General features: G+C 35.0%; 2 protein-coding genes across 4 annotated transcripts; both read left to right on the forward strand.

Moving 5' to 3' along the window:
* The first annotated feature begins 1655 nt into the window (after positions 1–1655).
* On the forward strand, positions 1656–9407 carry LOC146140392 (homeobox protein PKNOX2-like). 3 transcript variants are annotated; one of them, XM_083391173.1, is made up of 11 exons: positions 1656–1794; positions 2279–2367; positions 3042–3213; positions 4300–4382; positions 4684–4789; positions 5310–5382; positions 5501–5616; positions 5824–5982; positions 6380–6456; positions 6678–6862; positions 7520–9407. In XM_083391173.1, exons 1-11 carry the CDS (start codon positions 1723–1725, stop codon positions 7753–7755), a joined length of 1368 nt encoding a protein of 455 aa, XP_083247299.1. In that variant the 5' UTR covers positions 1656–1722; the 3' UTR covers positions 7756–9407. The 3 variants fall into 3 exon arrangements, with proteins under 3 accessions (XP_083247299.1, XP_083247300.1, XP_083247301.1); XM_083391174.1 differs by having other exon boundaries at positions 7576–9407; XM_083391175.1 differs by having other exon boundaries at positions 7579–9407.
* A 3899-nt stretch (positions 9408–13306) lies between these two features.
* LOC146140393 (putative glutathione-specific gamma-glutamylcyclotransferase 2) lies at positions 13307–16087 on the forward strand. The gene is made up of 2 exons (XM_083392016.1): positions 13307–13441; positions 15619–16087. The coding sequence occupies exons 1-2, from the start codon at positions 13307–13309 to the stop codon at positions 16015–16017; spliced, it is 534 nt and encodes a 177-aa protein (XP_083248142.1). The 3' UTR covers positions 16018–16087.
* Positions 16088–20175: the final 4088 nt, after the last annotated feature.

The following is a 20175-nucleotide window of genomic DNA, read 5'->3' on the forward strand; positions in this document are numbered from 1 at the left end:
ATGAAGCACAATTGGACAAAAGAGTTACGCGCATTTAACAGCCACATTAGTAAGTCCAACATCGACACGCATTTCTCTGTCTAATTGGTGTCATCCATGGAAGCGTGTATTCTACAGCGCTAATCTAGCAGGCGCAACAGGCAGGCGATTTATGCTTGGAGCACCTTCTGCTATTTTGTTCGCCACGCCTGGCCGCGCCTCGTGTCTTCCCGCCAATCACAGCGCCTTTACTCATCACGTGCGCTTGACGTTGTCAATCCGCCATCATTTCAGCCTTCACTCTGACGAAGATTGACGTTTGCCTGCAAAAGGCACGCAGGCAGATTTTAGTATCGCATATATGCAAGTACAGCTACGGCGTTATTTACAAACGCTGACATCGCTGTGCGCAACGTTTGAAAATGCACAAGTGCTTTTAATGTATTAGCCAGTAGACATTTTCGTTGATTTTTCAATTTTATTTTGTTCGAATTATAAAGAGCGGCAATGTGGAGTTATAAAGCTTATCGTACGGAAATACAAAAACCTTAGGTGGCAAATTTAAAATAAGAAAATTTAGCAAATGTACCAATCGAGTAAGTTCTTTTTACGTTTTCATAATTAAATGCTAAAGCATTCTATATATCAATGTAAATTCAATGTTATGTTTGTTTTATTGGATAATGTTTTCTCCTAAACCAAGAACATTAAACAACTTTAGAAATAAATTTATTCAGCCTTCTGAAGATGTCATTAGAATTAAATGTTTTTTGTGCTTATAAATTAGCACTTCCAAGTTAATTATTTCAAGGTTGGAGAAGGCTTAATATACTTGCTTCGAAGCTGCGTTATGTTGAATGGTCGGTCTAGTGATTTGCTTCTGCTGGCCAAGCCATATCATAACTTTAAACACAACATATTATACATATTATTATGAATTAGCATTTTGAAAAACCTAAAATTACGAAATCTCTTCAGTCAATACATGTTTTTTTTGACAAAATAAAAAATATATGCTAGTAAGCACACATATTTTTTTATTTCAAATCATTGTATTATTAGCTTTATAACCACTCTAAGCATTTCCAAACACAGAGATGCAAGACTTTGAATTAAAAATCATAAAAGTTGTTAAGTCGGCAGATGCTTTAAATTTATTTTTTTTATGGTTATACAAAATTTAAGTTGAGGTTTTTATTTAGTGCCATAATTTTCATTATAGACACATGTATAACTTTGCAAAATATGTACAGACTCCAAATGAAATCTTGTTGATGCTAATTAGTAATAAATGCAAACATTTTGTGTGTGCTCGCATTTGTGTTATTGGCTCAATGAAAATATTTCATTTAATGCTGGAAGTGCTGAAAGGAAATTATTCTTCCTGGAATAGAATTACTATGGGATGTATTAAATGATTCATATCAGATTGTTTGTCAGCTTGGAAATCTTAAAATAGGCTAGCATTAGTGAGGTTTAGTAATGCAATTAGCACGTTGATTTTTTTAAATTTTGTATGAGTTATTACATCAAGTTAGGTTTTACACTATGTTAATCTTTGTTGAAACTGTATGCACTACAAATTCACTCATTGTATAATTTTAGAAATGTGACCAAATGTGGAAAAAAAATTGTATTTTTTATTGATATTAAGTAGATAGACTGTTTACCCATTTTTTTTTGTGTTGTTAAACTAGAAACATTAAGTTTCACCCTAAAAATGCTTGTAGGGTAAAGTTATGTATGAACCAATTAATTACTTTGGCAATGAGTCAGGATATGGCACAACATCATTACGTTGATGGACAGTCACAGGTAAAATGACATGTTTGTTCATCAGAATTTTAATATAAATATGCCTTTAGTGTTTAATGTACATATAACTGATTACAACACATTATAAATCCGAGTCAAATCTCCATGAATGAGAATTTTAAATTTACCGTCAAGGGCTTGTGAAATCGGGCATCAATTAAAAACAATAATTCAAGCAAGTCAACTTAAAAAAAATCTAGGCTGCTCTCAGACTTGAACTTACAACCTCTGCAATAACAGGACAGTTGCTATACAACTGCGATATACAGGCTCCATATCAGAGAAATTTAAGAACTAACCATGGTACCAGGAGACAATCATCACTTGCTAGATCAAACGGTTTCTGTTAGCCCTTTAAAAACTCTTGGTGTATTTTAAAATGTGTGCCTAGACATTGGTTAAAATGATGACCTTAACGGGGCTAGAACACAGTTGTTTCCTAAATGTTTCAATAAATTTGTTTAAAATTTTTTTTATCTTAAAGGACGGTTCTGTTGTTGGACCAGAAAACATCCAAAAAAGTTGTTCCGATGATGCAGTTCAAATTGAACAAGATAAACAACTAATTAAAAGGTAATAAGAATATCATAGCCCATACGGAAATAGATATCATTTCGAATGTTTTGAATAACTCTTTATTTATTTTCAATATCAAAAAAACATTAATTAAAAGGTACCGGTAGTATGTAGTATTAAGGTCCAGCCACCAAGGTCTAAATGTGCCACTTTCTTTACAAAAGGTCTAAATTATGTACTCTTAAGAATAAGTTTATTTAATAATCAGTAGCACAACAGAAGGAGACTTCCACACTTTGTCTCACTTAGTTGTTATGTCACATATTACCTAGTTTTGTTAGTTTCTGGGTTGTTATATTTATTTCTTTGTCTATTGCATTTAAGTTTTGGTAGTTTTGGCTAAGGTTTAGGTGCTTTTAGGTAATTAGGTAACGTTCAGGCAGCATACCTGAAAGTATGAATGACAATTAGCAAATAGGATTTCGTAAAAATTGGCCATTGGATGTCACACATGGTCAGAGTAACATTACGATTAAAAATATTGGCATTCTTTGTCAAAAGAATATTTAATGAGATTATGCTGATCAAAATAACATATACTACTTCTATAATCTGTGTGATGACTTCACTAAAGCGAATAAAATAAATACAACCTGTTTTTTTGTTTTTTTTATTTGCAATACCATTTCCATCTTGTTTAAATAATTTAAATTTGCATTGTTTTGCCGTAGTCATCCCCTTTTTCCTTTACTGGAACTTCTTTTTGAGAAATGTGAACGTGCAACAAGAGGTGAAGAGACACCTTCATCTGTTACTTACGATGAAGAAATTCAGGATTTTGTTCGTCGCAATGAAAATATCATGAATCCCATATTTATAGATAACCCAGAAATTGACAACCTGGTAATTCCATTATTTATAATGGTTTGGTTTAAGTTTATTATTTAATGAGGGTTTTAGTATTTTGACTCGATGTGTATTAAAGCAGTCATTGCTAGTCCTGGACATATTGTGTTTAAATCTAAAAATAAATGACATTAGTCACTAATACACTGTTGAAATGGTTTTTGGACATCTCTATTTTATACCTATACATCATGTAATTTATTTTAGTACTAATGGATTAAATATTTTGTATCAATATGTATATTGTATGTTTATAAACATACACACACATATGTTTTTAGGTATAAATATATATGATGTCCAGTAGTATTTTTAGTTCCCCGCCTAAGTAAAATAGTATCATTTTGGATGTACAAAGCATTTTGCTACAGTTGTGAAAACATTGCCATTATAGCATAATTGCACCAGTTACCTATTTCAACCTACATAATAATCATTTGTCCAACATATAGATAGAGAAAATTTTCAATTCATAATGCTTAATTTATAATCATTCAATTAGGCTTTAGAAAATTTTGATTTTTTTTGTTAACTAGTGTGCCAGTTATCCATGCTGCTGTTTTTTTTAATGGTATGACTCATGAAATTTTCTATATTCCTTTCTGGTTACTTGCTTACTTGAAAAATTGCTGTGTAAATCCTAATATATATATATATATATATATATATATATATATATATAATACAAAATAAATATATATATATATATACTTAATGTATTCTAAAATTAGTCAGATCTGTTACATTCTTCACATACTTGGGCATAGATTGATATTGATGATCAAGTGGTTATATGCAAATACTCAGACAAATTATAGGGTTATTTCGCCAATGCAATCCGCTTGCTGCCAGGTGTGTTGTGATGTTTGTCATTTTTAGCCTCCAGGTGTTTTTAAAATGTACTACGCTGTCAGTAATTTTACACTTTTAGGCACCACATAATATACAAACTATTGTTGTTTCACAAAATATTTTTAGGACTCCCACAGAGTCGTAGTTAAGAACATGTGGTCATTTTTGCTGTATCACATTCGCAACATAAGTATAGTAGCAATTATCTGACCGTTACTTACATTCTTTCAGATGATTAAAGCAATACAAGTTTTAAGGATACACCTACTCGAATTAGAAAAGGTGAATGACCTCTGCAAGGATTTTTGTCACAGGTGCTTACTAGTCTTTTTTTAATTAGGTTGTAAAAGTCCTAATTCTTTGTGTATTGTTGTGTTTTACCCAACCCCACAGGAAAATCAATATAAAATTTAAAGCCTGTTTGTTGTAGCCAATAATAAGAATGACTTATAAAACTTTTTTTGATTTTTTGCTTATCCGCAAGTCAAATAATAAAAGTTGTAAATCACTTTCTGCATATTTATCTTGTTGTCAACCTGTAAATGGCACCACTAAACTTTGTTGTTACTCATAAAACTTATTAGACATAACATTAAATATTGTACTTAATATAAGGTACATCACCTGTCTAAAGGGAAAAATGCACAGTGAAAATCTCCTTCGTTCTGATATGGGACCCTTTGCTGATGTAGCTGCACAGCGTGGATTGATGCATGCTGGTGTAAGAAAATGCAGCATTATGTTTTAGCATAGTTTGACACAAGTGTACATAATGTATAGTAAACTTATTAGTTTGTTTATTTATCAAGGTCACATGTTGATTGATAACAACATTAAAAAATTGATATTTTAAAACGATTTTTTTTTCTTAGTATTATAACCAGGGCTGGGTAGCCAAGCATTTTGTTAGAGCCAGAGCCATTTTATTACAAACCTTGTGGAACTGGAGCTATATTTGTCGAGTTATTTTTTTAATTTGTAGAGCTAAAGATTAATCTTTTATTCGCTTTAAAATAATTTTAAATTCTTAAAATAAAATCTACTAAACATTTTAGTGAGGCAAATATAACTTAATTTAGTCTTTGTTTAAAAAACTTAAAAAAATACGGCTACAGAGCTAGTGTTATTTTACTGTGGCTCCCAGACCTCATTTCTTTCTTTCTGTACCATGTGAAAAAAAGAAAATTTTAAAATATATGATTTTTTTCTGATATGTTAAAAAAATGTTTTAATTTGCACAGAATGCACAATGCATGGCAAACACACCGAATGCAAATGTTACCGTGAACCAACAAGGTGAAATTGTTGCTCAAGGTATTTCTTGCCATTTTACCGTAATTTAAATTACCTTTGATATGTTATTCCACAGTATTTGATATAAAAAAATGCAACCAAATCAGTCATATCTAAACCTGCTCGCGTTTTGTTTCAGCTGGAATGTATCAGCAAACACTTACTTCAGATGGTCAAGTAATGCATCATGGTGAAAACGGAATTGATGGATCCACCCCACTCTCACAAGTTGGCGTTTCATCCCCTCCTACACAGGTTAAAATCATACAGTTTAGCTTGACCTTTTACAAAAAAATGTAGTTTAACTTGAATGCTACCATATTAGAAAACATATTTTTTAAATAATAAACGTTAGTAAGTTGTAATAGGTAGGTTAATGTTGTATACTTATAAAAACTTTTTAGCTATTTTAAAAATAAGGGTTTTTGTTTTTCCTGAAAATTTTGTTTTGTGCTTTTTTAGCTTCTGCATGGAATGTCATCGCAGCACATCTATCATCAGCATGCCCAACACTTAAGCGCCTCTGGTGGACATGATGAAAACGGTAGAAAAACAAAACGCGGCGTCCTTCCAAAACATGCGACGGAAATCCTCCGCTCCTGGCTCTTTTCGCATATTGTAGTAAGTTAATGCAAATAGTCGTTATAGAGTTTTTGTGGCCAATTTTTTTCTTAGGAGCTAATACACAAAAAGGCCCATGGCCTTTGTGGTTAATTGGATTCTAGTAAAAGTGTTCATATCAATGCTCATATTTTGAAACTCCTTAACAACCGTGAAAGTCGCTCACAAAATTGTACTATAGCTTTTCAACGTGCGCATCAATTTTTAAAATATAATTTAGGCAAAAGTGTAAAATTTCACTTGGTTTGACTACAACTTTTTTTTGTATGGGATGCAGTGACCTAAATTACACCGAGCTAGTTTTTTTTGTAACAACCTGCAGCGACACTGGAACGTTTATCCACTTGTCTAAACATTTGCACCTGTACCAGTTATCTTAAACAAATGCTGTTTATAGCATCCCTATCCCACAGAAGATGAGAAGAGAACCCTTGCCAGCCAAACAAAGCTTACTCTACTTCAAGTTAATAACTGGTAAGTGCATTCTCGTTTTGTAGTACAAAGTCCGGTGTTTTATAACTGGCTGGTTGCAAAAGCTGAAATTCTCTGTTGTAAATATTGCTCAACTGAGATACAACCATCTGGTTTTATCGTGAGCTGTTTAAGAAAGCACGAGCGCCTTTCCACATATTTAGGCTCGCGAACACAAAACACAGCTTGTTTTCATGCCAGTATTTCAATCACAAAATTCGCAGGTTCATCAACGCTCGTCGGCGAATCCTCCAGCCAATGTTGGACGCTAGCAATCCCGAAGCCACGTCATCCTCTTCCGCCACGTGCAAGACGAAAAAGGCAAAACCGCAGGCGAACCGTCCCACCGACCGATTCTGGCCTAATTCCATTTCGACGCCGACCAACGGATCACAGAGCAACGAGGAAGGTTGGCGGAATATTTTATTTATTTATTTTGTGCGATTTGCCGGTCGTTTGGATCCATGTCTTCTAGTGACACTGCACTAATAAGCAGCTATTAGTGCCTGTAGAAGCATCATGGCTGTTTCAGACACTCGCTTCTGTAGTCGGTAGCAAAACACTGAGTTCTTTGTGTTAAGCCTGGGTAGTGACAGCTATTTCGCCTAACATAACATCAGGGTCTTGACAGAACAGTCTTGTGATTACAAAATATATATTTTTAATTCTTTTAAAAATGCATTTAATCCAATACCTGTTTACTTAGACTAGTGATTCCCAAACAGCGTGCCTCGAGAGATTGCCAAGTGTGCCGCGAAAATTTTTGTAATTTCGAAAAATAGAGTATTTGTATTACCAATAGGCATATACGCAAGCATTTTAGACGTAAAAACGTACTACCCATTACAAATTAATCATATTGAGATATTTACATATAGTCTGACGTGTGTTAAGGGCGATTGTAAAAATACCCTATTGTTGTTCTGTTAAAAGTGTGCCGCGAACTATGTAAGATATTTTTAGTGTGCCGCGAGCCAAAAAAGTTTGGGAACCACTGACTTAAACTCTTCGACCAAACATTCATTGTCTAAGTGTTTTTTTTGCTTTTGATACTATCTTTAACAAGGTCTTTTGCGAATCGCCGTTTATACGATAGCCGACGACACTTTTCTTTCGTGCCAGAAGGTCATGATCCGGATTCGAAACAAGAACAAGGGGATGTTATACCGACCTCGCCAACCCACCGCTCGCAGCATGTCCACAACAACAGTGATAGATACGCTATCCACGAATCATCGCCCCCTTCAGACCCCAACTCGTCCGCCGCCCAGCACCTTCATCACTACCCTCACGGTGACGTAACAATGACGTCGGGCGCGCAGGTGCCGTTAAGCTTGCTGAACAATTAGTTGTGCTCGTTTTTACCACACAATACGTTTTTTTTACTTCACTGCTGGTTAAGGCTGATTATTTCCTGTGAATGACGTGGACTCTCGTACGTGGAGTTTTTTACTTCCGATTTTAGCAAGTTTCTTAATAAAATTACATCCACATTTCCTATATATTTTAATTTAATTTACAGACCTTTTTTGTTCATATAGTATATATTTTAGTAATAAGTACAATACCAACAATTCTCAACATCGGTGCTAAAAAAAACGTGAATTTGTTGTACCACCGGTCCTCAAACGTTTGGTCATTATATAGGTGCAACAACCGGCCATACAAGGTGCATCATTTTGTTTCTAACCCCAAACTGCCTTGCCTCACATCAAGGTACTAAATAGTTTTATTAAGGTTTTCACTTTGTGTCATTTTGTTTTTTTTTTTACTTCCCTGAAGTCCACAGCAATTTTGTATTGCTTTTGCTCGGCGCTTATCCATAATGTGTTTTGTGGCGCGTTTTACCTTTTTGTCATGTGGAAATCGCGTCTACAGCCTTTCGCCAAGCACGGTTAACAAAAACTTGGTTATGCACCAAAACCTTTAGTTGCATTTTCTTAACAGCATAACCGGCTGTGAGTTGGGTTGCTGAAAAAGTAAAAACGCTGCTTTGAGCTGCTTGTGTATTTGCTTTGACATTGGAGAAAACTGAATGTGGTTCAGATTTGATTAATTTAATAGCACAGTTTTCTCTAATTTGTTTCATTGCAACACTTTTAGTTTTAAAGGAAGCGCGCTGTTCGCAACCCTTTAATTATTTTTATTCCCATACTAAAAGTATGACTTGAATGCTTCGCTTAGTTAAAATTGTTAAAAAACTTGCTAGTTGAAAAGTATTACAGAAAAGTTTTGTTATTCTCATTGCACGAAGTATTTTTCTGTTTTTAATCTCGTTTGATGTTTTATATTCTACTTTAGATCTCACGTAATATACACGGTGCTTTTTTAATCGCCTTTATTGAAGGTGTCTTAAATATTTGTTTATTATGATTAAACACTGCTCCCCAAAACAAACAGTATGTTATTGGTTGTCAACGTAAACAAAATAATTTGAATATATATTGAATTATTAGTCGATATGCCACAATGAATAAAGTGCCAATTTTTTAGGTCAGTTTTATGTTTTACTAAAATTGTTCTGCTTTTCTCATTGCACAGGCCTTCATAGTGTACAGCCTAACACAAGCCTAAACACGTTTCAAAATGGTAAGCTTAACCGCAAAGTGTATTTTTTGTAAATGTCGCATCACACCCTTCATTCACAAATATTTTGTTTTATCATTTCGGATGGTCGTATCTATTTTTGCAGAATCGTCTTACAACTCACTCCGAATTTCTTTCACAACAGCTGAAAAAACTTGTTTGTTTTTTCGATTTGTGTGGCCTACTACTACACATGTTTCACTTACTACTATTGCTTGCTTTTGCTGTGCCTCCTTGTCGCTAGCGTTCGCGTTTTTTTTTGTTTCTTGTCAAAGTTCCCTCTTGTTCTTCGTACGTTTATTTTTTCAGCGACGTTTTTTCGGGTTGCTGCGTCACCTGTATCGTGGACACACAGGCGAATAAAACGACTGCTTTTCTAAAGTTGGACTGAGATGGTTTTGTCGCCTTTAAAAAACATCAAATTTTTATTTTTATGGGTATTTTGCATTGACCACGTTTATCGATAAACTAGACTAGACCCACCGCTCTTCAGACGAAAGTACGGATCTCAGGATGGAACATTGTTCTTCTTTTATCTCGGACTTTTTGTTGTTTTAATATTTTCCCGTTATTTAAAATAGCTTAAAAAGGATATCAAAGCTAAATATATCGAGTAAATCGATTACAACTCCTTGCGATCCGCACAATAACTGAGATCGATTCAACCCTTCTACTTATAAAAGGTGGAACGCAATTCACCTATTTGGCTTTCATATTCATTTTTAAGCTAAAATCTGCGTACTGTCATTAAAATAGACACAAAAAGAAAAGAAAGATTTACGAACAGAAATAGCAATGAAACCCAGCATATTTTTGGTTCAAAGCAAAGAGTCTACACCAGTCCTTTTTAACCGGGTGTTCTACACCCCGTTAGGCCCTGAAAATAATCGACCCTCAATTTTTAAGGTTAAATTTTTGTAAGGCTGTTAGTGATACAGATCCAGTACCATTGATTTCAAGGCAAGGGCGGCGACTTTTTTAGTAAGGGCAACATCGACCCCAGGCGAGCGTAGCGAGACGAAATATTGGCGGGTCCGGGGGTACTCCCCCGGAAAATTTTTTGCGGCCACCCCCTCTAGATTGGCTTAAAATGGTACCAAAAATGTTTTAACAAATGTCAACCATGTCATTTTACGAATTTTTTTTGCATTTTTCCTTAGCTCAAGCCCTACTCCTGTCGGCCCTGTGGACTAGTACAATATATCATTTTTCATGAAAAGGGCACTTTTGCCCCCCTGAGCAAAGGGCAGGAGGGGCGCTTGCCCGCGCCCCCCTCTCCGGCGTCCCTGAATGCCCTATGGTCTGGCGCCGCTGTATTTGCATTGGATTTTTGGCCCTGTTTGGGGTTATTGGTGGGTAATGGGTGGGGTGAGCAAATAGTTAATGGTTGAAATTATTAGGGGAGTTAGTGATATACTTAGGGGTGGGGTTTAAGGTTAGATAAAATGTTGTTTAGGCTTCATTTGGCCATGAATGCCTTATTCCGACGGTTTTGGACGTAATTCCAATTAGACGGTACTATATACGACTATAGAGTACCGATTATAAACGTTTTTCTCTTTTCTTTATTTAGACCAGCATTTTGTTTATGACGCCGAAGAGTTATTTGACAAAAGACTGATATTAATAAAAATGAGCGTAACTTATTTTGCTATTACCGTTAATATTGTGTTGGGTATTACCGTTTTGTTATTACAATTCTGTTATTATTGCGGCTGGCCTTGCATTATTTACCGTTTTTGTATTAAAATAAATTTGAGGCTCTTTAGTGCTTGCATTTTCTTCAAATGGCTCTTCCAATGAATGCATTTGCCCACCCCTGACCTCAGTGTTGTAATGACTTGAGTCAATTACTTGACTTAAGTGCACTTAAGTCACTGTTTTCAAACGACTTGACTTGACTTAAGTCATTTGGGAAAAATGACTTGACTTGAATTAAGTCATTTGGACAAATGACTTGGGTTAAAATGAAGTTTTTTTTCAAGTATTTTTTTTTATAAAATTGAGCTATTTTTTCAAATTTTAGCACATAAAACAAATCGCTTGCCATATGTTGCGTTTTTTTTTTTTTTTTTTTAGTTCAGTTATTGCTCATAATCATACAAATTTAAAAATTTTAATAGTTTAAAATTTTATTTTTTAACAAGGACATGACTTGAAGTTGACTTGCTCTAATTGTGATTTGACTGGGACTTGACTTGCGCAACTGATGACTTGGACTGGGACTTAAGTTGTTTTACAAATAACTTGACTAGGACTTCAGTCAATTTAAAATGACTTGTTTGCAACACTGCCTGACCTACACCAGGGGAGTCTATGACACTTAAGCCTAATTACATTTATTACATGTTTTATGTTATGTTTGTGTTATTTTACCGTAAATAAATTAAATTTTTCATGTAGGTATAATTTTATCAATTTGTGTAGCTTCGTTTGCAAAATTGGGCCATTCTCTAGTAAACAGCCTTAGGCCTACAGCACAGGTACAGTTAATCCGGCCCTGATTACAGACATTATTACAGTTTTACATCTAATTCAACGTATTTCAAAGCCGTATCGAAACGTTGCAAAACTTTTTAAAATAACTATGTTCCAACTGCAGCCGAACCGGAACTAAAATAGTGCCGAACCAAAGATAATAGAACTTATCCGGATGCTAAAAAAACATTCAATCCAAACCAGGGAGTCGAACCGGAACCGAACCGGAACTTTATGAACCGGTTTTAGGTCAATTTTTTCCGAACCGTAACCGAACCTGAACCGGTTTTTATAAGATTTTAAGGAGCCGAACCGGAACCGAATAATTTGAAAATACCTGAACCTTAACCGAACCCGAACCTGTAAACAAAAGCGGTGCGCTCCAGCATGACGTCACAACTTCTATTTTACCGAGTCAAGTTATGCGATGTTTGAAATTTTATGAAAAAAATATGAATATTGAACAAAAAAATCGTTCATTTTTTATTTTTTAGATATTTCAATATTGAGTTGCTGTTTTTTTAGTAAGTCACGGAACTTAGATTAAATGACTTACAATTCAAAGATTATTCTCTACATTTATCGACCCACATTTTGAGATTTAACGCAAATTATATCGTATCTGAACCGGAACTTTATGAACCGGTTTTGAAATAACGATGATCGAACCGGAGCTGAACCGGAACTTTTAAATTACTCCGAACCGAAACCGGAACTGAACCGGATTCCGAAAAAATCCTTGAACCCGAACCGAACCTGAACCGGAAAAGTCAAACGGTTCGACTCCCTGATCCAAACTGAATCTTAAACAAAAAAGTCAATCGGTTCGACTCCCTAAAAATTGAATAAAATGTAGCTGTTTACAAGAATATCTACACTTAAATATAAAAAACGTGATCCACCTTGTTTTCTCGACAACCGAGTATCGAACTTTCCAATATAAATAAAAGTAGGGGTACTAAGCAAATTTTGTGAACTTTAATTTAACCTGCTACCCCAAGCACTAGTTGCTATCACAAAGTTGAAACCGACGACATGTGTTAAAGTTAAACCAACGCCTATCTAGTATCTATATAGATAGGCGTTGGTTAAACCATAGATTACTAGTTACGTAATTAATATTCAATTGTTAAACTCTGGCTCGTTTGTTCTTAAACGTATTTTAAAATTTAAATACATTTTTCATTTGAACCTTTTTCGTAGACTTGTTGGCTTCTTGTGACGCCATAAACAAAATAAAAAATAACTATCATTACCACCAGTTAAAAATTGAAATACCGTAGTTAAAATTTGCTGCATCATTCTTTCCTAACCCGGCTCGGTAAGTTTTAAAAATGTCAGAAAACGTATTTATTTAGTTAGTTAGTATCCGTTCATATTGTTTTTTGAGATTACCCAGGTCAATAATAAGAAAAATCAGTATTTTGTTTTGTCAGCAAGAATTCGTGAGAAATATTAAACGGCACCAAAGTTTATTTAAAAGTATATAAAAATGTTTCTTTAAGTGAGTGTTTTTATCTCTTTGAATCGCGCAGCTCATTGTTACGTTGTGAAAAATGAAAGTTGTTACTAGGCTAAAATAGATTTTGAGTGGTTATACACCAGTTTAAAACTTTTTTTTAATGCAGTTTTTAAATAAATGCATGTATGAGTTCTTACTGTAAGGATTGATAAGTTACAGGCGTTGTTATACCTGTAGCTAATATTATTAAAATATATTACCCAAAAAATTAGTTAAACTATCCTTATTTTTTTTTTTTATGTCTCTTTTAGTTTTTTAAAACCCGGCATGTGGGTATTTGGATATGGTTCTCTGCTATGGAAAACTGATTTTTCATATGAGGACAAAGTAACTGGATTTATCAAGGGATACAAGCGGCGATTTTGGCAACTAAGCACCGATCACAGAGGTGTTCCAGGAAATGTGTGGCACAGTTTTTTTATTTTCGGTGTAACCTATTATGTGAACTAAACATAAAATATTTCAAACTTATGAGTTATGACTTTTTAAAATTGTTTGGCAGACCTGTTTCATAGATTTGTATGAGGATCGGTTAGACCGACCCATAACTGGTCAGAAAAAAATGAGGTACAAGCTCAAATAAAACCAAAGAGAAGCACCTAGCCCAAAATTTCATCATGTAATAGCTTTGGAAGTTAACAAGATATTGATTTTTTACAGTACACAAAGAAATCTAACTTGGTCAATATTTTTTTTTTGATAAAAGTCTGTATGCTGGCTAAGTTAGGTTGCTTTGAGTAATGTATAAAAAAATTGATATCTTGTGTACTTTCTTTGAATATATTAATGAAATATTACACTTTGTGCTACCCATCGGTAAAGAAATTAGGTGTTTTAAAGCTTATCACTAAATATTCTTCTCTTTGGAAGTCCTATTAACCACATAAGTAGGCAAATATACCCAAAGCCATCAATATTTGTTCTTCTTATATTGTGTAGTTGTATAAATCATGAGAAAAACTAAAAAAATGTGTTTATTAACAAATTTACCCTGTGAAATTAATTTCCTAGGTGTAGAAAGGCTGACCAAAGGGATTGTTCAAAAATAAGACTGCTGTAAACAAATGTAAGGGTTAAACTACATAGCTGTTAAAATTTAACAGGAATCCACCTTTTTTTAGTGTTTTTGTTAACCAAATACCTATAATAAATAAAAAAATGCTTAAAAAATTATTTTCATTAACATTTTTTGTCATGCAACTAAAACAAATTGATAAATTAGGATGTAATTAGTTGTGGGCATTTTTACAACTATCCTACTTTCTTGTTATTGTATTTTTCTTTATAGGTTTGAGTTTGAAACATATGTGCACACATATGTGTGTTAAAACTGTTAACGACTGAGATCTAGCCCTCTGAAGCTGCTTTTTGACCAATGATTACGGCTTACCGAAAGCCATTGCAGACTCACCGAATCTGTCGATCAATGATGCAAGCAAAGCAAGCTAGAAAAAAAACTAGCCTGCAGTGAGGTTTGAACTCACAACCTCCGGTCAAGCCTGGACCGTCGCTCTACCAACTGAGCTATGAAGGCGTAGGGAGGAGCGAGTCGAGAAACAACCATATGCCAATGCGTTCTCAATTTGCTATTCTGTGACAGTTCAAGTCATAGTGAAATTGTAATACACTAAACACACCGTTTTGAAAATAAAAAAGCAATTGAAACGTACAGCTAGCAAGAGCAATCTTGCCAACCATAAGTAAGCCATGAACAGTGGCGTATCCAGGGCGGGGGTGGTATTATCGTTTTTTTGTAGTTTTTGTCAGGGTTTTACTCCCCGTCCTAAGCGGCAATGGTTTTAATGTAATTAGGTCATGTGTCTTAAGCTAATGCAAACCAAAATAGAAGCAAAACTCCGTTTTTCCTCTCCTGTTTGGTCAACCGTGAACGCAGGATACTTTTTTCTTTCGTTATTCGTTCAGGTTGGCTGATTAACAAGTGTGTTTATTCAACAAATGACAACGCAAAGTAAAGCCGTTTTACTCGAGAAATTGCGCTGCTGATGGTCTAAACATGATTCTACCAAAATCAATCACACATATTTTACCGGCTTGGTTTAGTTGTTTCCCTGAAGTTAACGATTACACACTTGGCGATTTCGACGCATGTGTTCGCTTTGCGTCGTTAAAGTTCGCTTTTGCTGGACGTTATTTGGCTGTGTCTGATTATTTTTTATAACGTCATTACAAATCACTATTTTATGACGTCACTATACGTCATTATTTATTAACGATAAACGGAAAATTAAGAAAATCCTCAAGTTGAAAATTCGGGAAACCCCTTTTTGATTTTCTGGATACGCCCGGGCTGGCAATATATATTATCAGAGAACTGCTTTTTGTACAAAAACTGACGATGCCTTATCGGCAACGAAAACGACATAGACATTTAGCAACATTCCATTAATGACTCACTTATTCTGCGGTCTTATTCTTTTTCGTTAAATTAAGGTTACTAGGCTAAACAGCTTGGTGGCCTTGGCTATTGTAAAACAATGAAATTTACTGATAACAGCCTTATATATATATTGATGGTGAAACTGTTCTCTAGGTAAAAATCTTGCAAAATGTTTTTTTAGCCTGGCCGAGTGGTAACACTCTGCCCAGATTACAACAACATCGTTTGGGGTGTAGCCTACAAAATACCCCAAGAAAAGGTGACCGACGTGAGGAACCACCTGGACTATCGTGAAAAGGGTGGCTACACAACTGTCACTGTGCAATTTCACCCTCGAGATTCAAATGTCGCCCCCTTCGATTTGATACTTTACATTGGCAATCCCGGAAACCCTAATTATGCCGGGCCAGCGGAAGAGCAAGAAATCGCAAATGTCATTTCAACGTCGGTTGGCCCGAGCGGTAAAAACACGGAATACCTGTTTAACCTTGCCAAGTATGTGCGCGAAAACATCCCGGAAGACGAAGATACCCATTTGTTTAATCTAGAAAAACTTGTCTCCTCGCAAATTACGCAATAAATTTGCAGCATTTAATTTATTTATCAATGTTCCTTTATTTGATGTCTTCAGTAAATATGTTGTGTTTGTGCTAAGGCATTGAGTTAAATTTGTAGGTTTTATCAGCGAATTTCTTTAGGAATATTCGTTTGGCTTTTTTTGAATCTCGTGCAATGTCAGTAACATTTTGTTTTGTGTCACCTCTATTATTGTAAAATTTTTGTTTTATTTTGCACTTACATTTCTTGTTTAATAATCGCTGTTTTAAATTTTAAGATCTGTTACTATTACAGGCAAGTGAATGAATGCCTTGCGTTAGATTGAAAAATTCGCTGATTTGTTGACAAGTAGTCTAAAATTTACGGATTCTCTACGCTTACCGCTACATGGCCTAGCAATTTTACGTGGTTTTAATTGCATGCCATATGTTGCAAACAAACAGTTTTTTTTTAACACGTCATTACGAAGCAAGCTGTCGATTTTTCAATTTGCTTAACCTTCGAATGCAAAACAGTATCTTGTTTTGGAGCATAATGGTTGGAGGTTGTAGTAAGACGTAATAAGAATATCAAAGCCCATACAGAAGTAGGTATCATTTTGGACGTTTCGAATAACTCTTTATTCATTTTCAACATGTTGAAAATGAATAAAGAGTTATTCGAAACGTCCAAAATGATACCTACTTCTGTATGGGTTTAGTATCTTGTTTCATTGGTCGAAACTATCAATTTTTATGTGCACGTGTTTTAATTTAAACCATGATATTGTTGCACTTGGAAGACACAAATATATTATGTTAGTAAAGTTTCGGTTGTTAAAAATTTAAACCTCCTTTTGTGATAGTTAGAATACGATGTTAGTTGAGACTACTTTACTGGTTCAAATCACAACCAACAACATGAAGTCGAAGCTTTTGCAGCTCGTCATTAACTTCCGGCGTTGTTTTGTTAACAATCGTTGACAAGCTAGAGTACATTGTTGTACAAAAGATCCTTAATCACATTTTGCTTTGACCGATCGAGAGAAAAAGCTTCCCTTTCAGTCACATGATTATGATACCATAGCAACGGAGTTTAATCATAGATTCATATACGAAGAGGGTTAAATGCTCTATGGAAAATGAGGTCTCTGCAACAGGGTACTCTATGTTAATTTAAGATAAGAAATTCAAAACTTTTATGCTTTATTTTGTTGCTGTGAAATCAAAGGGCCCACCCACTGCAGCCGGCGGGCCAAATACAGCCCTACGGGTAAATTAATCCGGCCCGTGTCATCTTTTCTTAAACTAAATTTTAATGAAAAAAATAAGCTCAATACAATTGGTAATGCATAGATAGATATATTTTCCATTTAGGGTTAATTTAGTTAGAAAAAAAATTATCCGGCCAGCGACAATAAATCCTTAACAGTTACCAAGCCTCTCAGTTATCCCGCACTTTTCGAAAAAAGTTTGGTGACCCCTCGGTTAGCGCAACAAGCACAAGCAATTATAAATATACAGCAGCGCAATGTGAAAAAAGAAATCTGCACGCTTCGATCCACATGGATGAACACCGCTAGGTTCGCCACAGAACACCAATCCAGAAGCGGGCATGTGCGAAACAGTAGGCCTACGCCACGCCAGTGACGTTTGGGAATTATACGGGTGAAATCGACGGCGAAAATGGTTGGCAAGCTTCTATAAGCGATCGTAAGAACGGAACGTTTAAGCTTAAGGGTTGTACGACGTTAATAATTGAAGTTATGAACGCTGTGTGTTGGTTGTCAAAGGAGTTGACAAGTTGAATTGTCGTTCTCCTGCCGGAAAAGCCCATGGAGTAAAACCGTTTGGCTTTTCTGGTCAGGTTTCCGATTTTTTTTTTCAAAATACAGTTCGGTTCGGAGCAATTTAAAAGTTCCAGTTCGGCTCCTGTCCGACCATTGTTATTTCAAAACCGTTTCTTAAAGTTCTGCTTCGGTTTTGGCTTAATAAATTTGCAGAATAACTATCCAATTGCAACTCGTAATTAATTCAAGTTCTATGAAGTATTTAAAAACACAAACTTTATCGAAACCTCTATTTTTTTATTTAAATATGCATTTTCCCCATCTTTCGTTCTGCTACAGCGTATATCACTTACCAGAGGTATACGGTTTTTCTCCTAAGTAGCCTACTCACTTTCCTACCCACAATCTCTGATAATTGTTCATACGCTTATTTAAACATTAACCGACAAGATAAAAAATAGGTTAACGAATAAAGTTATCCTGTGCCTTACCATTTAATAATTACAAACATTTGTTTGAAAATATTTTACAAACGGCGTCATATTTTAACATGACAGAAATGATCAGCCTAAAACCGGCCAACAAAGGCAAGGGCGTAGCTAGGGGTGGGCCATGGGGTGGTACAGGTGCGCCAAAATGAGGCTGCTTCTTCTTTAAATAGGGCCTACCAGTAATGTTGTTTATAAAATTTAATTGTTTTTTTTATCATAAAGTAAGCCTTAGTAATGTAGGCTATATTAAGTTAATTTAATTAAAAATGTAATCAAACATGGAGGAGGGGCGCAAATTTGATAGCTTGCCTCCGGGCGCAAAATACCCTGGCTACATAAAGCTGCATAAAGTTACGGTTCGGGTTCACTTCGACTCCCTGTAATTTTAGTATATGCCGCATGCGAAAAAATAAAAATATCTGTGTAAAACCTATGGCCGCAGGCCGCATGTTTGACTGACCTTGGTTTAGACAGAATTTCCCAACTTTAAAAAGTAAAACTGGACGAGTTTGTAAAAAATATATATTTAGGCCTAGGTAGGCCTACCTTTAATACGCTAAGGCCATTATTATTATTGATGTGTTGAAATTTCACAACTGATGTGTTGAAATTTCACAACGGTGGGCCGTTTGAAAACTTGTGGGCCGCATGTTTAACGCCCATGTTCTACGGTCGCTTAGGCGTACTTCATTAAATCTTAGCAATCATCTGTGACTAAATTAACGAAATAATCACTAACATCACGAAACAGTGAGCTCCAGACAAATCGCCCTATTCTTATATAGGCCTTCCCTTAAAAAGGTTTGTGAGTGTATAGATGTAGTTGATAATGAGTTCTCATTAATTGTCTTTTGTGCCTCGATGTACCAAACTCACAACTACAATGTAGATCAGATCAGTGGTTCCCAACGTGGGCGGTACCGCCTCCCTGTGGGCGTTGGCGAGTTCCAAGGGGGCGTTTTGAGTCTTTTCGTGATTTGGGGGGCGCTGAACGAAACTTGAATTGTTCATCTTCTGCTCCATACTTCTAATATGCTTCGTATTAAACCTTAGCTCAGAAAACAATCACTCGACCTTGCAGCAGCAACCATTCTGTTTATTAACTGGACAAGACTGGTTATATTGATATAAGCTTTCGCATATATAAGTTGAAAGTTTGCATAAAAGAGGAAAGGCAACACCAAAAGCGGAAATGATTTATGAGCCTTTTTGGCAGCAGGGAACTGCAACAATAACGCGTTCACACAGGTGAAATACTTTTATCTATAACGGAAATATGTGTCACGATATAACATTATTCATGTGTGAAACAGCCGAATGCTTTGTTCTCAGTGTGACAGCGAGTGTTTGGTAAAAGGCGTGAAAAGTGACAAATCATAAAATATTTGATAAATAGTAAATACACAATACAATAAATTCCAAATTATCCACTAATTATTACTTATGACGCTACAAGTGTTTCGTTAAGGCAATATGCCAAACAAAGCGAGTTCAAACTTTAACAATGACCTAAAATGTATACTGTAAATTTTGTGTAAACTTAAAAGAATTTTTTTTCGTTTACCAAAGATAATATAATAGAGTAGCCTAGTAGGATACAGTATCATTGTTTAAAACTTTTTATAGATAAGTAACACATTTGGGGAAACACCTGATCGACACATCTTATAATGTGGCATGAAGTAATTAATTCTTATATAAATATCCATTTTTAAATGTGTCCCTGGTATAGACTAAAAGGCGTTACTGAGGAGTGCAAAAGTTTCCCCAACTCTTATATCTTAGTTAATTGTAACATTTATTATATTGTCCAGTCTAGTTTTATAGAAGTTGTTGACCAAAAAGTAATTTATTTAATAAATGCTATATTTTTATAATCGAAGTAACTATTTAAACAAAGTTACTATTTATAGATCACTCA

The sequence above is a fragment of the Ascidiella aspersa genome, chromosome 6 (assembly GCF_963924565.1).
Source record: "Ascidiella aspersa chromosome 6, kaAscAspe10.2, whole genome shotgun sequence".
Taxonomy (NCBI): Eukaryota; Metazoa; Chordata; class Ascidiacea; order Phlebobranchia; family Ascidiidae; genus Ascidiella; species Ascidiella aspersa.